Below are 15,613 nucleotides of genomic sequence, written 5' to 3' on the forward strand. Positions count from 1 at the left end.
CCCCCCAACATCTTTGTAGCCTTTGCTGGACTCTTTGTAGCAGTTCCTTGTCTCTTAAACAGGGGAGCCCAGAGCTGGACACAGTACTCAGCTGTGGCCTCGCTGGGGCAGAGTAAATGGGCAGGAGAACCTCCCTCGACCCACACTGTGCCCAGGAGACCATTTGCCTTCTTGGCCACAAGAGCACCCTGCTGGCTCTCAGTGGACACATCCACACCAGGCTGTGCAGCCTTTATCCCCCATGCCAGCAGCACAAACTGCTCTTGCAAGTCATCTCAGCTGGAGGCTCAGGAGTGAGGAGTCAGGAGAGGCTTTCTTCCAGTCCTGTCTCAGCCCTGCAGCAGGACCAGGAGGAGCTCAGCAGTGACGTCCTCCTCACCCTGTGCTTGGCCTGGGTTTGCTTTCCCCCGTGCCTGTGCTTGCAGGAGCATGGCAGGAGCTGTCAGGTGGCCTCCTGCTCTCCCTCTTGCCCTACTTTTGCTTAAAAGGTGGCTGCTGCTCCGAGCTCTGCAGCCCTTGGAGTGTCTTTAGCAGGCTGAGGCACCCCTGATGCTCCTGGAGTCTCGCTTTGCTCAGCCTCCTTCCCATGCCCTTTGCACCAGATGGGTGTGAGTCTGGTGCTGCAGCATCTGTCAGTCCTCCTCAGCTCCACAGAGCTGCTTAGGAGATTAAAATGGTTAGGAAAATAAACCCAACTCCCCCCAGGGTGAAGCTCTGAGCAGCCCAGAAACATGCACCAGAAATGCAGAGTGAGCAGAGAGAGGCTGCTTGCTGCTTGGCTCCAACCCAGAGCTGGAGGCCAAGCCCTGCTTTGCTTGAGGTGAAGGCACATCAGAGCTGTGCCAGAGAGGCTCAGGCACCTTGTCCTGGCAGCTGGAGCTGCCTGCAGGGCAAAGCAGCTTCACCTTTGCTCCTGCCATTCAGCCTTGCCAGTGCACAGAGAACTGCCAGCTGCTGCTCTCTGGGCATCACTGCACAGAGCCACAGAACCTCAGAGGTCAGAAGGCACCTCCAGAGCTCAGCCAGTGCAAGCTCCCTGCCAAGCAGCAGCCCTAGGGCAGGGCACACAGGAATGCAGCCAGGAGGCTTTGAAGGTCTCCAGAGGAGACTCCACAGCCTCTCTGGGCAGCCTGCTCCAGGCCTCCAGCACCCTCACACCACACAAGCTTCTCCTCATGGTGAGCTGGAACCTTCTCTGCTCCACTTTGTAGCTGCTGCTCCTTGGCTTATTGCTGCTGAGCACCCAGAAGGGATTGGCCTCAGGCACTGCCCCCCACCCCTCAGCTGTCTGTGCACATTGCTCAGGTCCCCTCTCAGCCTTCTCCTCTCCAGGCCAAGCAGCCTCAGGGCTCTCAGGCTCTCTGCACAGGGGAGATGCTCAAGTCCCCCACTCACCCTGGTGGCTCTCTGCTGGGCTCTCTCCAGCAGGTCTCTGCCTCTCCTGAACTGGGGAGCCCAGAACTGGACCCAATGTTCCAGCTGTGGTCTCAGCAGGGCAGAGCAGAGGGGGAGCAGAACCTCCCTAGCCCTGCTGGCCACATTTTCCTGATGCCCCCCAGGGTGCCCTTGGCTCTCTTGCCCACCAGGGCACGTTGCTGGCCCGTGCAGAGCTTGCTGCCCAGCAGCACTCCAAGGGCTTTCTCCACGGAGCTGCTCTCCAGCAGGGCAGCCCCAAGCTCTGCTGGTGCCTGCTCGTTCAGTTTATTCAGGCAAGAGCTCCTCAGCTTCCCATTCGGTTTTTGCAGCTAGTGGGATGTGAGCACAGCCATGGCTGAAAGCAAAGTGAGACCTTCCTCTGCCATAAAGTCATCGAGAGGTAGGGCTTGGGAGGGACCTCCAGAGATCGAGTCCAAGCCCCCTGCAGGATCACCCAGGAAGGCATCCAGGCAGGCTTTGAAGAGCTCTAGAGAGGAGACTCCACAGCCTCCCTGGGCAGCCTGCTCCAGGGCTCCAGCACCCTCGGAGTGAAGAAGTTTCCCCTCATGCTGAGATGGAATTTCCTGTGCTGGAGATACCTCTGTTGCCTCTCATCCTGTCGCTGGCATCGGTGGGGAGGAGCTGGCTGCCTCCTGCTGGCAGCCCCCTTCGGTAGGTGTAGGCATTGACCAGGTCCCCTCTCAGCTTTCTCTTCCCCAGCCCCAGGGCTTTCAGCCTTTCCTCCTCACAGGGATGCTCCAGTCCTTGAATCATCCTCGTAGCTCTGTTGAGCTCTCTCCAGTAGTTCCCTGTCCCTCTTCAGCTGGGAAGCCCAGGACTGAACAGAGAATTCCAGATGTGCTGTAGCTAGGGCTGGGTAGAGGGGCAGGAGAACCTCTCTCAGACTGCTGCATAGACTCTGCTTAACCTCCTGCCCATGGGCAGGGCTTGTTGGTTTTGTCCAGCCAAATAGACTTGAGGAGCACTTGGCCTGGGTTTTCTTCTTGTACATCTTCCTCCTCCTCAGGTACCACACCTCAGCTCTTTCACCCTGCACTATCTCCAGCAAGGGTCCTTGCAGGATCCTTTACTGCTGCAGGTCATGCTGCAGAGCTCAGAGTTGTCCTCTCTGCCTCTAGGCAGCTTTGGGTCTCTCTGGAGCAGGCTGCCCAGAGAGGCTGTGGAGTCTCCTTCCCTAGAGATCTTCAAAGCCTGCCTGGATTCCTTCCTGGGTGATCCTGCAGGGGGCTTGGACTCGATCTCTGGAGGTCCTTCCCAACCCCTAGGTCTCAGAATGAGCTCTGGTTCCATCCTCAGAAGGTACAGATTGGAGGTTGAGTCAGGAGACCATGGCTCATGATCCTCCTGCCTTGACTTGGGCTGTGGTGTCTCAGGAACTGAGGCAAGGAAGATGCTGCCTGCTTCAGTCTTAGGCTGGGCTTGGTGGGACTGAGCAGCTGCATGTTCATCCCTGGGGAGTTGGCTGTGGAAGAGGCTCTGTGCAGTGGGGGAGCACCACTGGGCAGAAGCAGTTGGGTGAAAGGCAGGAGTGGCCACACTGGGTGAGACCAGAGCTCTGCCTAGCTTAGTGCCATGGCTCCAGGGGAGGTACTGAGCAGCCTAGGTAAGGACTGAGTGTACAAGAGGAGAGGCTTCCCTGCAGCCCAGGAGACTCTTCAGGTGAGAGTTCTCATCAGACCCCCACACTTCATCTGAGAGCACAAGAGATGTCAGAGAGGAGGTGAACTCCTGGCTTGGGTGATGAGGTCTCTGTGCTGCTCTGTCTCTGGGCACTCTTCTCAAACCAGTATTGGTCACCATCAGAAACAGGAGGTGAGGATTTTTCTGTGCCTTGGTTTGAGAATCACAGAATTGGTTGGGTTGGAAAAGCCTTCAGAGGTCATCCAGTCCAAGCAGCAGCCCAGCACCACCATGGCCACTGAACCATGGCCCCAGGTGCCATGGGCACAGGTGTCTGGAACACCTCCAGGCATGGGGGCTCCAGCACCTCCCTGGGCAGCCTGTGCCAGGCCCTGACCACTCTGGCAGCAAAGACATTTTTCCTCATCTCCAACCTAACCCTCCCCTGGCACAACTTCAGGCTCTTGCCTCTCCTTCTGCCAGGCAGCCAGCACCAGAACAAGGGGACAGAGGCTCAAGCTGTGCCAGGGCAGGTCTAGGCTGGATGTGAGGAGGAAGTTGTTGTCAGAGAGAGTGATTGGCCTTGGAATGGGCTGCCCAGGGAGGTGGTGGAATCTCTGTGGCTGGAGGTGTTGCAGCCAAGCCTGGCTGGGGCACTTAGTGCCATGGTCTGGTTGGTTGGGCAGGGCTGGGTGCTAGGTTGGGCAGGGTGAGCTTGGAGCTCTCTCCCAACCTGCCTGATTCTGTGATTCTGTGGTCTGAGACCAGGCAGCAGAGCCCAACCCCCACCTCACTGCAGCCTCCTTTCAGGTCTCCCTCAGCCTCCTCCACACTGCACACCCCCAGCTCCCTCAGCTGCTCCTCCCCAGCCCTGTTCTCCAGACCCTCCCCCAGCTTTGTTGCCCTTCCCTGGATCCCATCCAGCTCCTCAGTGTCCCTCCTGGAGTGAGTGGCCCAAACCTGCCCCCAGTGCTGGAGGTGCAGTTCTGTGTGAAGCGTCTGCAGAAGACCCAAATGCCTGAGCTCAGGCCCGGGGCTGAGAGGTTCCTCTGCAGCCATGCAGGTGCCTGTGTCTGCAGTGCAGGGCCCCAGGTGTGTGACAGCAGCACCTTCTCTGTTGCAGGACCTGTGGATTCCCTACTTCACCATCACAACTGACATCACTGCCTCAGCTATGAGGGTGCACACAGACGGTGAGTGGCCAAGCAGCCTTCTCCTGGGGCAGGCTGTAAGCCTTGATGTGACACTTCCCTGTCACCTCTTGCTCCTGGACTCTTCCTCACCTCGAATTTGTCTTCCTTTTGGCCTGTCCCTTCGCTGTGATTTGCTGAGCATCAAACTGCAGTCGGGGGGAGCTAACAAGGAGCAGAGCTGTTGGGAAGAAATGAAATGAGCTGCTTTACTCACTCTTCAGAGGCAAAATTGCTCCTCTGGCACCACTCTGTTCCCTTAAAACATCCTGTGAAGTGCAGATGGCTTAGCCATAAATCAGCCCTAATGCAGCCAAAACATTTGAAGATCCAAATGCCCATAAGTGAAGATCCAAATGCCCATAAGTGAAGATCCAAATGCCCATAAGTGAAGCTCTTTGCCCAGTAAGGAGACTCTGGTGCCAGCTTGTCACTTGTGCCCAGTCCCCTCTGCTTCTCTGGTGGAAAGCTCTGCTGTGCTTCACTGCCTGAAGAGAGGAGAAGGATCTGAACTGTCTGCTCTGCTGCCCAGGATGTGGTGGCAGCCCTGTGGGACACTTGCTTTAGCTTTTGTCTCCTGGGGGTGACAGAGCAATGACTCAGACTTCAGTTAAGAGAGTAGAAGCCTGCCAGGAGCCCCAGATAGTTCCTTGGGTAGCTGGAGATGCTAGGCACCAGCAGAGCTTGGGGCTGCCCTGCTGGAGAGCAGCTCCGTGGAGGAAGCCCTTGGAGTGCTGCTGGGCAGCAAGCTCTGCACTGGCCAGCAATGTGCCCTGGTGGGCAAGAGAGCCAAGGGCACCCTGGGGGGCATCAGGAAAGTGTGGCCAGCAGGGCTAGGGAGGTTCTGCTCCCCCTCTGCTCTGCCCTGCTGAGACCACAGCTGGAGCACTGTGTCCAGTTCTGGGCTCCCCAGTTCAGGAGAGGCAGAGACCTGCTGGAGAGAGCCCAGCAGAGAGCCACCAGGGTGAGTGGGGGACTTGAGCATCTCCCCTGCCATTTCTGGGGTGTTTTGTCTTTGGAGCTGGCACAGGTTGGACTCTCTGCTCCTGCTGCTAGGGTTTGTGCCAGAGCACTGCTGAGTTACAGCAGCACCAGGCTGTGCTGCCCCAGGGCAGCCAAGGGAACTAAAACAAGCAGAAGGATTAACCTTTCTTAGAGGTTTTGTGTTCCTGCTCTCAGGCAGCTTAAGCCAACTGAGGTGAGAAAATTCACTCCAGCTGTCTGTCCCTCTGGAAGGCTGATGTGAGGCTGGAAACCAGGCTGATGTGAGGCTAGAAACCACCTGGAGAGTGCCAGCAGGGTAGGGTGGGAAGGGACCTCTGGAGCTCATCCAGTCCAAGCCTCTGCTCCAGCAGGGCACCCACAGCAGCTTGCCCAGCAGCACAATGGCTGGGGGGGGGTTGGAAGCTCTGCAGAGAAGGAGACTCCACAACCTCTCTGGGCAGCCTGCCCCAGGCCTCCAGCACCCTCACACCAAACAGCTTTCTTCTCCTGTTTGCATGGAACCTCCTGGGTTGCACTTTGTGCCCATAGCCCTTGTCCTGTCCCAGGGCACCACTGACAGGAGTCTGGCCCCAGCCTCTTGCTCCCTACAGGTCCTTTAGCTGCTGCTGAACATTGCTCAGATGCCCTCTGGGGCTGCTCTTCTGCAGCCTCACCAGCCCCAGGACTCTCAGCCTTTGCTCCTCACAGAGCTGCTCCAGGGCCTAGAATGGTTATGGTAATCCCATAGAACCAGTCAGGGTTGGAAGGGACCACAAGGAGCAGCCAGTTCCAACCCCCCTGCCATGCCCAGGGACACCCTACCCTAGAGCAGGCTGCACACAGCCTCAGCCAGCCTGGCCTCAAACACCTCCAGCCATGGGGCCTCAACCCCCTCCCTGGGCAACCCATTCCAGCCTCTCACCACTCTCCTGCTCAGCAACTTCCTCCTCACCTCCAGCCTCACTCTCCCCACCTCCAGCTTTGCTCCATTCCCCCCCACTCCTGCCACTCCCTCACAGCCTCAAAAGTCCCTCCCCAGCTGTTTTGTAGCCCCCTTCAGATCCTGGCAGGCCACAAGAAGGTCCCCTGGGAGCCTCCTCTGCTCCAGCCTGCACAGCCCCAACTCTTTCAGGCTGTGCTCACAGCAGAGCTGCTGCAGCCTCTCAGCATCCTCCTGGCCCTGCTCTGGACACTCTCCAGCATCTCCACAGCCCTCTTGTCCCAGGGGCTCCAGAGCTGGATGCAGGACTCCAGGTGGGCTCTCAGCAGAGCAGAGCAGAGGGGGAGAATCCCCTCCCTGGCCCTGCTGGCCACACTGCTGCTGCTGCAGCCCAGGCTCTGCTTGGCTTTCTGGGCTGCAAGTGCACACTGCTGGCTCCTGCTGAGCTTCTCCTCCAGCAGCACCCCCAAGTGCCTCTCCTCAGGGCTGCTCTCCAGCCACTCCCTGCCCAGCCTGCATTGGTGCTTGGCATTGCCTCCACCCAGCTGCAGGACCTTGCCCTTGGTCTTGTTGAGCCTCCTGAGCTTGGCTTGTGCCCACCTCTGCAGCCTGCCCAGCTCCCTCTGGCTGGATCCTGCCCTCCAGCCTGGCTGCTGCACCTCACAGCTTGGTGTGGGCAGCAAACTTGCTGAGGCTGCACTCAGTGCCTCTGCCCATGGCACCCACAGAGATGTTGAACCAGACTGGTCCCAGGGCTGCTCCCTGAGGGACTGCACTTGTCACTGCCTGCACTTGGCCATGGAGCCACTGACAGCCACTCTGTGGGTGCAGCCATCAAGCCACTTCTTTGTCCATCCAGTGCTCCACCCATCAAACCCATGTGGCACCAGCTTGGAGAGCAGACTGTGCTGTGGGACAGTGTCAGAGGCCTTGCTCTCCAGAATTCACTGCAGGGAGCAGGAGGCAGTTCCCAGCCTGTGCAGTTTCCCATCTGTGGGTTGGAGCACAGGAAGGCAACGTTTTTCTCAAGTGGAAGTTCCAACTCAATTAAAACTATTCCTAATAAACCCAAAGTCTGCCACTGCTGATCTCTGCAGCAGGGAAGGCTTAGAATTAGAAGTGTGAAGATACATGAAAAAGAAAAGCAAAAAGAATCAATTCCCAGTTTAGAGAGAGAGAGTTTGTGGTGTGAAGCCCCAAGCAGTTCATTGCTGAGCACTGAGCCAGCACTGCACATCTGAGCTGGCTGTGGGGTTTTGAGGATTTGCTGCTCAGGCAGAAGGGGGCTGCAAAAAAGCTGGGGAGGGACTTCTGAGGGTGTGAGGGAGTGGCAGGAGTGGGGGGGATGGAGCAAAGCTGGAGGTGAGGAGAGTCAGGCTGGAGGTGAGGAGGAAGTTGTTGAGCAGGAGAGTGGTGAGAGGCTGGAATGGGTTGCCCAGGGAGGGGGTTGAGGCCCCATGGCTGGAGGTGTTTGAGGCCAGGCTGGCTGAGGCTGTGTGCAGCCTGCTCTAGGGTAGGGTGTCCCTGGGCATGGCAGGGGGGTTGGCACTGGCTGCTCCTTGTGGTGCCTTCCAACCCTGCCTGATTCTATGACTCTTGGGCTCTTTGGCAAGGTTCTGTCCTCCCAGTTCAGAGAGTCACAGAATGGGTTGGGTTGGAAGGGACCTCAAAGCTCCATCCAGTTCCAACACCCTGCCATGGGCAGGGACACTTCCCACCAGCACAAGTTGCTCAAGGCCTCATCCAACTTGGCCTTGAACTCCTCCAGGGAGGTTGTGGAGCACAGAAGCACTCAACGTGATCTTTGATCACATTGGGTGCTTCTGTGCTCCACAACCTCCCTGGGCAACCTGTGCCAGTGTCTCACCACCCTCAACCTGTGCCAGTGTCTCACCACCCTCAACCTGTGCCAGTGTCTCACCACCCTCACTCTCAAGAATGTCTTCCTCACCTCCACTCAAAGACATTGTGCCTCATCCTGGCACTCCCAGCCCTTGTCCAAAGTCCCTCCCCAGCTCTTCTGGAGCCTCTTCAGGATGCTGCTCTAAGGTCTGCCTGGAGCCTTCTGTTCAGGGCAGCTGCTGCAGCCATTGAGAGAGAGCTCAGTAAATAGGAGCCTTACAGCAGAGTGTTTTAGAGGGGACAGATCCCATCAGTTCCTGCTTCTAACAGAGGTGTGCTGGGAAGAGAGGAGATCTGCACCATGCACTCATGTTGGTTTTCCAAGTGGAAGTCTTTGCTTGTTACAGAGCAGGGGGAAACAGCTTTTTGGGGCAGATAACTGTTTCTTGTTGAGTCTGGGCTCTGTGGATGCCTGCAGAACATGAGAGCTTTAGCTGCACTTCAGTCTGCTGCTTCTTTCTCTCCCTTTGGCCCCAGGAGAAGCCTTTTCCTCTCCTTAGCTCTGGAAGCTCAGCACAGCCCTGAAGATGTTCCTTACAGTCAGGGAGATGCTGCTGCAGCCTCCCTGGCTGCAATAAATGTGAGGCATGGGCTTCAAGTGGTGGGCTCTGAGGCCTTTGGCTGAGAGCAGAGCTGAGCAGTCTGCTTGCTTGCTTCTTCCTCCCAGCCAGGATGATGGCACAGAGAGTAAGGAACTGCTTTAATAACTTGCTGTGGTGCTCTCAGGAGAACCTCTCCCTCCTAATGATTTTAATGAGTGCAAAGCCCTCTCTGGCAGTAATTAATGCTGCTGCTGCTCCCTCCTGCAGGCTCTCTCTGGAGGTATGTCCGTGCCAGCATGTCCCTCTCTGGGTACATGCCTCCTCTCTGCGACCCCAAGGATGGACATCTCCTGATGGATGGAGGCTACATCAACAACCTTCCAGGTCAGTGACATCCCCCAGGGGTGGGTACTGGCACCAGTGCTCTTTGTCTTCTTTGTCAGCAACATGGGCAGTGGGACTGAGGCAGCCTCAGCAAGTCTGTGGCTGGCACCAAGCTGTGTGCTGCAGTCGACACACTGCAGAGAAAGGCTCTGGCCAGAGGCACTTGGGCAGGCTTGAGAGGTGGGCCCAAGCCAGGCTCATCAAGTTCAACAAGGCCAAGTACAAGGTCCTGAAACTGAGTCAGGGCAATTCCAAACACAAATCCAGGCTGGACAGAGAATGGCTTGAGAGCAGTGTGGAGGAGAAGGGCTTGGGGGTGTCAGTTGGTGCCCAAGTGCCCAGCAGCCAGCACTGGTCCCTGGCAGCCCAGAGCCAGCTGTGTGCTGGCTGCAGGCAGAGCAGGGAGAGCAGCAGCACAGGGAGGGGATTCTGCCCCTCCAATCTGCTCTGCTCAGCCCTCACCTGCAGCACTGCCTCCAGCACAAGAAGGACCTGGAGCTGCTGGAGAGGGTCCAGAGGAGGCCACCAAGATGCTCAGAAGGCTGCAGAGGCTCCCCTGTGGGGACAGACTGGGAGAGTTCAGCCTGGAGAAGAGAAGGCTGCAGGGAGAGCTCAGAGCAGCCTTCCAGTGCCTGAAGGGGCTGCAGGAGAGCTGGGGAGGGACTTTGGAGAAGGGCTGGGAGTGGCAGGGTGGGGGACAATGGCTTTGAGCTGGGAGAGGGGAGAGTGAGAGTGGAGAGGAGGAAGAAGCTGTTGAGAGTGAGGGTGGTGAGACACTGGCACAGGTTGAGGGTGGTGAGACACTGGCACAGGTTTCCCAGGGAGGTTGTGGAGCACAGAAGCACCCAATGTGATCTTTGATCACATTGGGTGCTTCTGTGCTCCACAACCTCCCTGGAGGTGTTCAGGACCAGGCTGGATGAGGCCTTGAGCTGGTAGAAGGTGTCCCCTGCCCATGACAGGGGGCTGGAACCAGATGATCTTTGAGTTCCCTTCCAACCCAACCCATTCCATGAATCAGTTCCTGAGAGCACAGCTCAGGAACTTTGTCCTTTTCTCCTTACCCAACAAAAGGCAACAGGAGAACTTTTGCAGACACCTTCAGTCTCCTGAGGGTTACCAGGAGTCACTGCTCACAGTTTCCTAGGTGTTTGCTCCATCCTGGCTTTATTAAGCCTATTTTGTGTTACAAATTACTTCCTGATAGACAAATATTCTGCAGATGGAAATGCCAAGCTAGTTCCGGGTTTATTTTAGTGCTTGCTGAAAGGAGAGAGAGCAGAAATGAGGCTGCAGATGCATTGTCTGTGTCTGAGTTCCTCTTCAATGAGTGTCAGCTGAAAAAAAAGGACTCATTCTGGGGAAGAACAGCATTTTACCTGTCATGCTTCAGACTGATGGCACCAGAGCCTGAAGGCTTCAGCTGGCACAGTGGTGTCTTGGTTAGCTGCTGGCACATGGCAGGGAGGTGGTGGAGTAGCCATCCCTGGAGGTGTGCAAGAGAAGCCTGGATGAGGCACTTAGTGCCATGGTCTAGATGACTGGATAGGGCTGGGTGCTAGGTTGGACTGGATGAGCTTGGAGGTCTCTTCCAACCTGCTTGATTCTATGATTCTAGGGGTGACTTCATTGCTGTCTACAAGTACATGCAGGGAAGCTGGTCACAGCATCACAGTATCACAGTGTCACAGTATCATCAGGGTTGGAAGAGACCTCACAGCTCATCAAGTCCAACCCTTTAGCACAGAGCTCAAGGCCAGACCATGGCACCAAGTGCCACGTCCAGTCCTGCCTTGAACAGCTCCAGGGACGGCGACTCCACCACCTCCCCGGGCAGCCCATTCCAGTGTCCAATGACTCTCTCAGGGAAGAACTTTCTCCTCACCTCCAGCCTAAATCTCCCCTGGCACAGCCTGAGGCTGTGTCCTCTTGTTCTGGTGCTGGCCACCTGAGAGAAGAGAGCAACCTCCTCCTGGCCACAACCTCCCCTCAGGTAGTTGCAGACAGCAATAAGGTCTGCCCTGAGCCTCCTCTTCTCCAGGCTAACCAATCCCAGCTCCCTCAGCCTCTCCTCGTAGGGCTGTGCTCAAGGCCTCTCCCCAGCCTCGTTGCCCTTCTCTGGACACGCTCAAGCATCTCAATGTCCCTCCTAAACTGGGGGGCCCAGAACTGAACACAGCACTCAAGGTGTGGTCTAACCAGTGCAGAGTCCAGGGGCAGAATGACCTCCCTGCTCCTGCTGGCCACACCATTCCTGATGCAGGCCAGGATGCCAGTGGCTCTCTTGGCCACCTGGGCACACTGCTGGCTCATGTTCAGGTGGGTATCAATCAGCACCCCCAGATCCCTCTCTGTCTGGCTGCTCTCAGCCACTCTGACCCCAGCCTGTATCTCTGCATGGGGTTGCTGTGGCCAAAGTGCAGCACCCTGCACTTGGAGCTATTGAACTCCATCCCCTTGGACTCTGCCCATCTGTGCATGTGGTCAAGGTCCTGCTGCAGAGCTCTTCTGCCCTCCAACCCAGCCACATCTGCCCCCAGCTTGGTGTCATCTGCAGGCTTGCTGATGACTGACTCGATGGTGCTATCACTTGTTCCTAAGGAGAAAAGGCCAAGCCCCACCTGGCTCCATCCTCCCCTCCAGAGAAATGGAGCAGGTGAGGTGGGAGGCCTGTGTGAGGCTGGAGCCCAGGTGGGGTTGGAGCCTCCACAGAAGGGGAATGGTCTCTCAGTGGAGGTGCTGCTGTGTTACGTGAGGCTGTTCTGAGAGCCCCGTGGCAGGTCCAGGGCCAGGTTCTGCACTCCCCAGCGCTGTGTAGGTGAGCTTTGGCTGGGCAGCTCCGTGGCTGGCAGCACTGGGACTGACAGGACCTTCTTTCCCTCTAGCTGATGTTGCCAGGTCCATGGGTGCCAAGGTGGTGATCGCCATCGACGTGGGCAGCCGCGACGAGACAGACCTCACCAACTACGGCGACTGCTTGTCTGGCTGGTGGCTGCTCTGGAAGAGGTGGAACCCCCTGGCAGAGAAAGTCAAGGTACTGCAGGCTGCATGAAAGGGGCAGCTGGGTTTGGGTAGGGAGCAGAAGGCTTCAGGGAGCAGCCTGGTGACCCCCCAGCATCTCCCTGGGCTTTGGGTGCTGGCTTAAGGACAAAGGCAGCTGGGCAGTGACAGGGGAGAGAGGAGACCTCCAGGCAGGGAATGGGGTGGGGAAATTGTTAGAGCCAAGAACCCTTTTCTTAGAGGAGGTCCCTGGATTTTGCCAGTGCAAGAAGTAGAATGGCAAAGTGCTGTGGGTTGGAAAGGGCCCTTTGAAGGTCATCCAGTCCAACCTCCCTGCAGCGAGCAGGGACATCTCCAGCCACTTTAGGGCTTCTCCACTCTATGACTCTGAACTGCTGATTGGAGGGGGCTGAACTGACTGACTACAGGAGAGCTGCAGAGGGGCTTGAAGGAACAGGGTGTGGGACAGTGGCTTTGGGCTGGAAAAGGGAGATGAGGAAAAGATTCTCTTGAGTGTCTCAACATTAGCACAGGTTGAGGGTGCTGAGACACTGGCACAGGTTTCCCAGAGAGGTTGTGGAGCACAGAAGGACCCAAGGTGATCAAAGATCATAGAATCAAGCAGGTTGGAAGAGAGCTCCAAGCTCAGCCAGCCCAACCTAGCACCCAGCCCCAACCAACCAACCAGACCATGGCACTAAGTGCCCCAGCCAGGCTTGGCTTCAACACCTCCAGCCACACAGACTCCACCACCTCCCTGGGCAGCCCATTCCAATGCCAATCACTCTCTCTGACAACAACTTCCTCCTAACAGCCAGCCTAGACCTGCCCTGGCACAGCTTGAGGCTGTGTCCCCTTCTTCTGGTGCTGGCTGCCTGGCAGCAGAGACAGCTCAGCCAGACAAGGTCTCAGACAAGCTGCCCCAGCTGGCCCTGCTTGAGCCAGGAGGGTTGGACTCCAGTCCAGCCTCTCTGATCTCCAGAGCTCTCTGCCAGCCTCAGCTTTGCCATGGAGCCTCTGCCCTGGTGCTGCAGAGCACAGCACTGACTGCTGCCTCGAAGGGCTGCTGCCTCCCTCTCACCCCTGCTGTGCCCCTCTCACTCCTGCTGTGCCCCTCTCACCCCTGCTGTGCCCCTCTCACCCCTGCTGCACCCCTCTCACCCCTGCTGCACCCCTCTCACCCCTGCTGCACCCCTCTCACTCCTGCTGCCTCCCTCTCACCCCTGCTGCACCCCTCTCACCCCTGCTGCGCCCCTCTCACCCCTGCTGCCTCCCTCTCACCCCTGCTGCACCCCTCTCACCCCTGCTGTGCCCCTCTCACCCCTGCTGCCTCCCTCTCACCCCTGCTGTGCCCCTCTCACCCCTGCTGTGCCCCTCTCACCCCTGCTGTGCCCCTCTCACTCCTGCTGCGCCCCTTGTGTGGTGTGAGGGTGCTGGAGGCCTGGAGCAGGCTGCCCAGAGAGGCTGTGGAGTCTCCTGCTCTGGAGACCTTCAAAGCCTCCTGGCTGCATTCCTGTGTGCCCTGCCCTAGGGCTGCTGCTTGGCAGGGAGCTTGCACTGGCTGAGCTCTGGAGGTGCCTTCTGACCTCTGAGGCTCTGTGGCTCTGTGCAGTGATGCCCAGAGAGCAGCAGCTGGCAGTTCTCTGTGCACTGGCAAGGCTGAATGGCAGGAGCAAAGGTGAAGCTGCTTTGCCCTGCAGGCAGCTCCAGCTGCCAGGACAAGGTGCCTGAGCCTCTCTGGCACAGCTCTGATGTGCCTTCACCTGAAGCAAAGCAGAACATCCCTGCGTGCCCTGCCCTAGGGCATCCTGCTCGGCACAGGGCTTGGACTGATGAGCTCTGGAGGTCCCTTCCAACCTCCCAGGCTCTGTGAGAGTTGGAGGGGATGCCCTGAGAGGCCAGCTGCCAGCAGAAGCCCTGCGTGGGTGGCTGTGCAGTGCCCAGGCTGAGGAGTGCTGCCGGCAGGTGCTGAACATGGCCGAGATCCAGACGCGGCTGGCGTACGTGTGCTGCGTGCGGCAGCTGGAGATGGTGAAGAGCAGCGACTACTGCGAGTACATCCGACCCCCGATCGACCGCTACCGCACCCTCGACTTCGGCAAGTTCGACGAGATCTGCGTAAGTGCCTCCCGGCAGGGACTTTCCAGCCCTGCCCTGCTGCCTTGGCAGCCTCCACCCCCCGCAGACGCACCCTGGGCATGTACCAGACCCACGCAGCCAGCTCGGGAATGAGGTGAAGCTTTGGTTCTCCTTCCTGCTCTGGCCACACCGAGAGTGCAGTGCTGAGGGCTGGGGCCAGAGTGGCTGGGAGCAGGCAGGCAGAGAGGGAGCTGGGGGTGCTGGGAGAGAGGAGCTGCAGAGGAGGCAGCAGTGCCCAGGTGGGCAGCAGAGCCAATGGCATCCTGGGCTGGCTCAGGAGCAGTGTGGGCAGCAGGACAAGGGAGGTTCTTGTGCCCCTGTGCTCAGCACTGCTCAGGCCACCCCTGGAGTGCTGTGTTCAGTTCTGGGCTCCTGAATTGCAGAGAGATGTTGAGGTGCTGGAAGGTGTTGAGAGAAGGGCAGCAAGGCTGGGGAGGGGCCTGGAGCAGAGCCCTGTGAGGAGAGGCTGAGGGAGCTGGGGGGGTGAAGCCTGCAGCAGAGGAGGCTCAGGGCAGAGCTCATTGCTGCCTGCAGCTGCCTGCAGGGAGGCTGTAGCCAGGTGGGGTTGGGCTCTGCTGCCAGGCAGCCAGGGACAGAACAAGGGGACACAGCCTGAAGCTGTGCCAGGGCAGGTCTAGGCTGGATGTTAGGATGAAGTTGTTGTCAGAGAGAGTGATTGGCATTGGAATGGGCTGCCCAGGGAGGTGGTGGAGTCTGTGGCTGGAGGTGTTGAAGCCAAGCCTGGCTGGGGCACTTAGTGCCATGGTCTGGTTGGTTGGGCAGGGCTGGGTGCTAGGTTGGGCTGGGGGAGCTTGGAGCTCTCTTCCAACCTTCCCTCTGCCCTCATTGTGGAGCTTGGTGTGGCAGGAAGGGTTGGGAGGTGAGGCAGGGGAGGTGGTGGATGCCTGCCATGGGGGGCAGCAGGCTGAATACCTGCTCAGAGAACCTTTCAACACTTCTATTAATAGAGCATCTGCTCCACAGTCCCTCTGCACCCAGTAGAGAGGACCCAGCACCAATGTCAGTGCAAGGTCATTGTCAGAAGGGCACCACCAGGTTACATGTGTTGGGATCTGGTTCTGTCTGTTCATGGATCAGGAACCAGCATGGGAAGATCTGACTGCAGATGTGCAGCCAGATGGTCCCAGGGGCATTATTCAGAGTCATTAAGGTTGGAAAACACCTCTAAGATTGTCAAGTCCAGCCACAACCCAGCTACTGTGACCACTGAACTGCATCCTGAAGCACCACATCTACAGCTTCTTGAGCTGCTCCAGCAGCAGCCCTGCAAAATCACAGAATCAGACTGGGTTGGGTTGGAGAAGCCCTCTGAGATCATCCAGTCCAAGCAGCAGCCCAGCACCACCATGGCCACTGAACCATGGCCCCAGGTGCCATGGCCACAGGTGTCTGGAACACCTCCAGGCATGGGGACTCCATCACCTCCCTGGGCAGCCTCTGCCAGGCCCTGACCA

The 15,613-nt window shown here is 58.0% G+C and overlaps 1 protein-coding gene across 2 annotated transcripts in view; it reads left to right on the top strand.

The window, feature by feature from the left end:
- PNPLA7 (patatin like phospholipase domain containing 7) overlaps positions 1–15,613 on the top strand; it is a 211,226-nt gene that overhangs the window by 172,874 nt on the left and 22,739 nt on the right. The window contains exons 29-32 of one of the 2 annotated variants that reach the window (XM_064171045.1): positions 4,181–4,250; positions 8,883–8,999; positions 11,885–12,033; positions 13,965–14,117. In XM_064171045.1, coding sequence (XP_064027115.1) covers positions 4,181–4,250; positions 8,883–8,999; positions 11,885–12,033; positions 13,965–14,117 — 489 coding nt within the window. The remainder of the gene's footprint in view (positions 1–4,180; positions 4,251–8,882; positions 9,000–11,884; positions 12,034–13,964; positions 14,118–15,613) is intronic. The other variant, XM_064171046.1, reaches the window with a different exon arrangement.

Source organism: Pogoniulus pusillus, chromosome 35, assembly GCF_015220805.1.
Source record: "Pogoniulus pusillus isolate bPogPus1 chromosome 35, bPogPus1.pri, whole genome shotgun sequence".
Classification (NCBI taxonomy): domain Eukaryota; kingdom Metazoa; phylum Chordata; class Aves; order Piciformes; family Lybiidae; genus Pogoniulus; species Pogoniulus pusillus.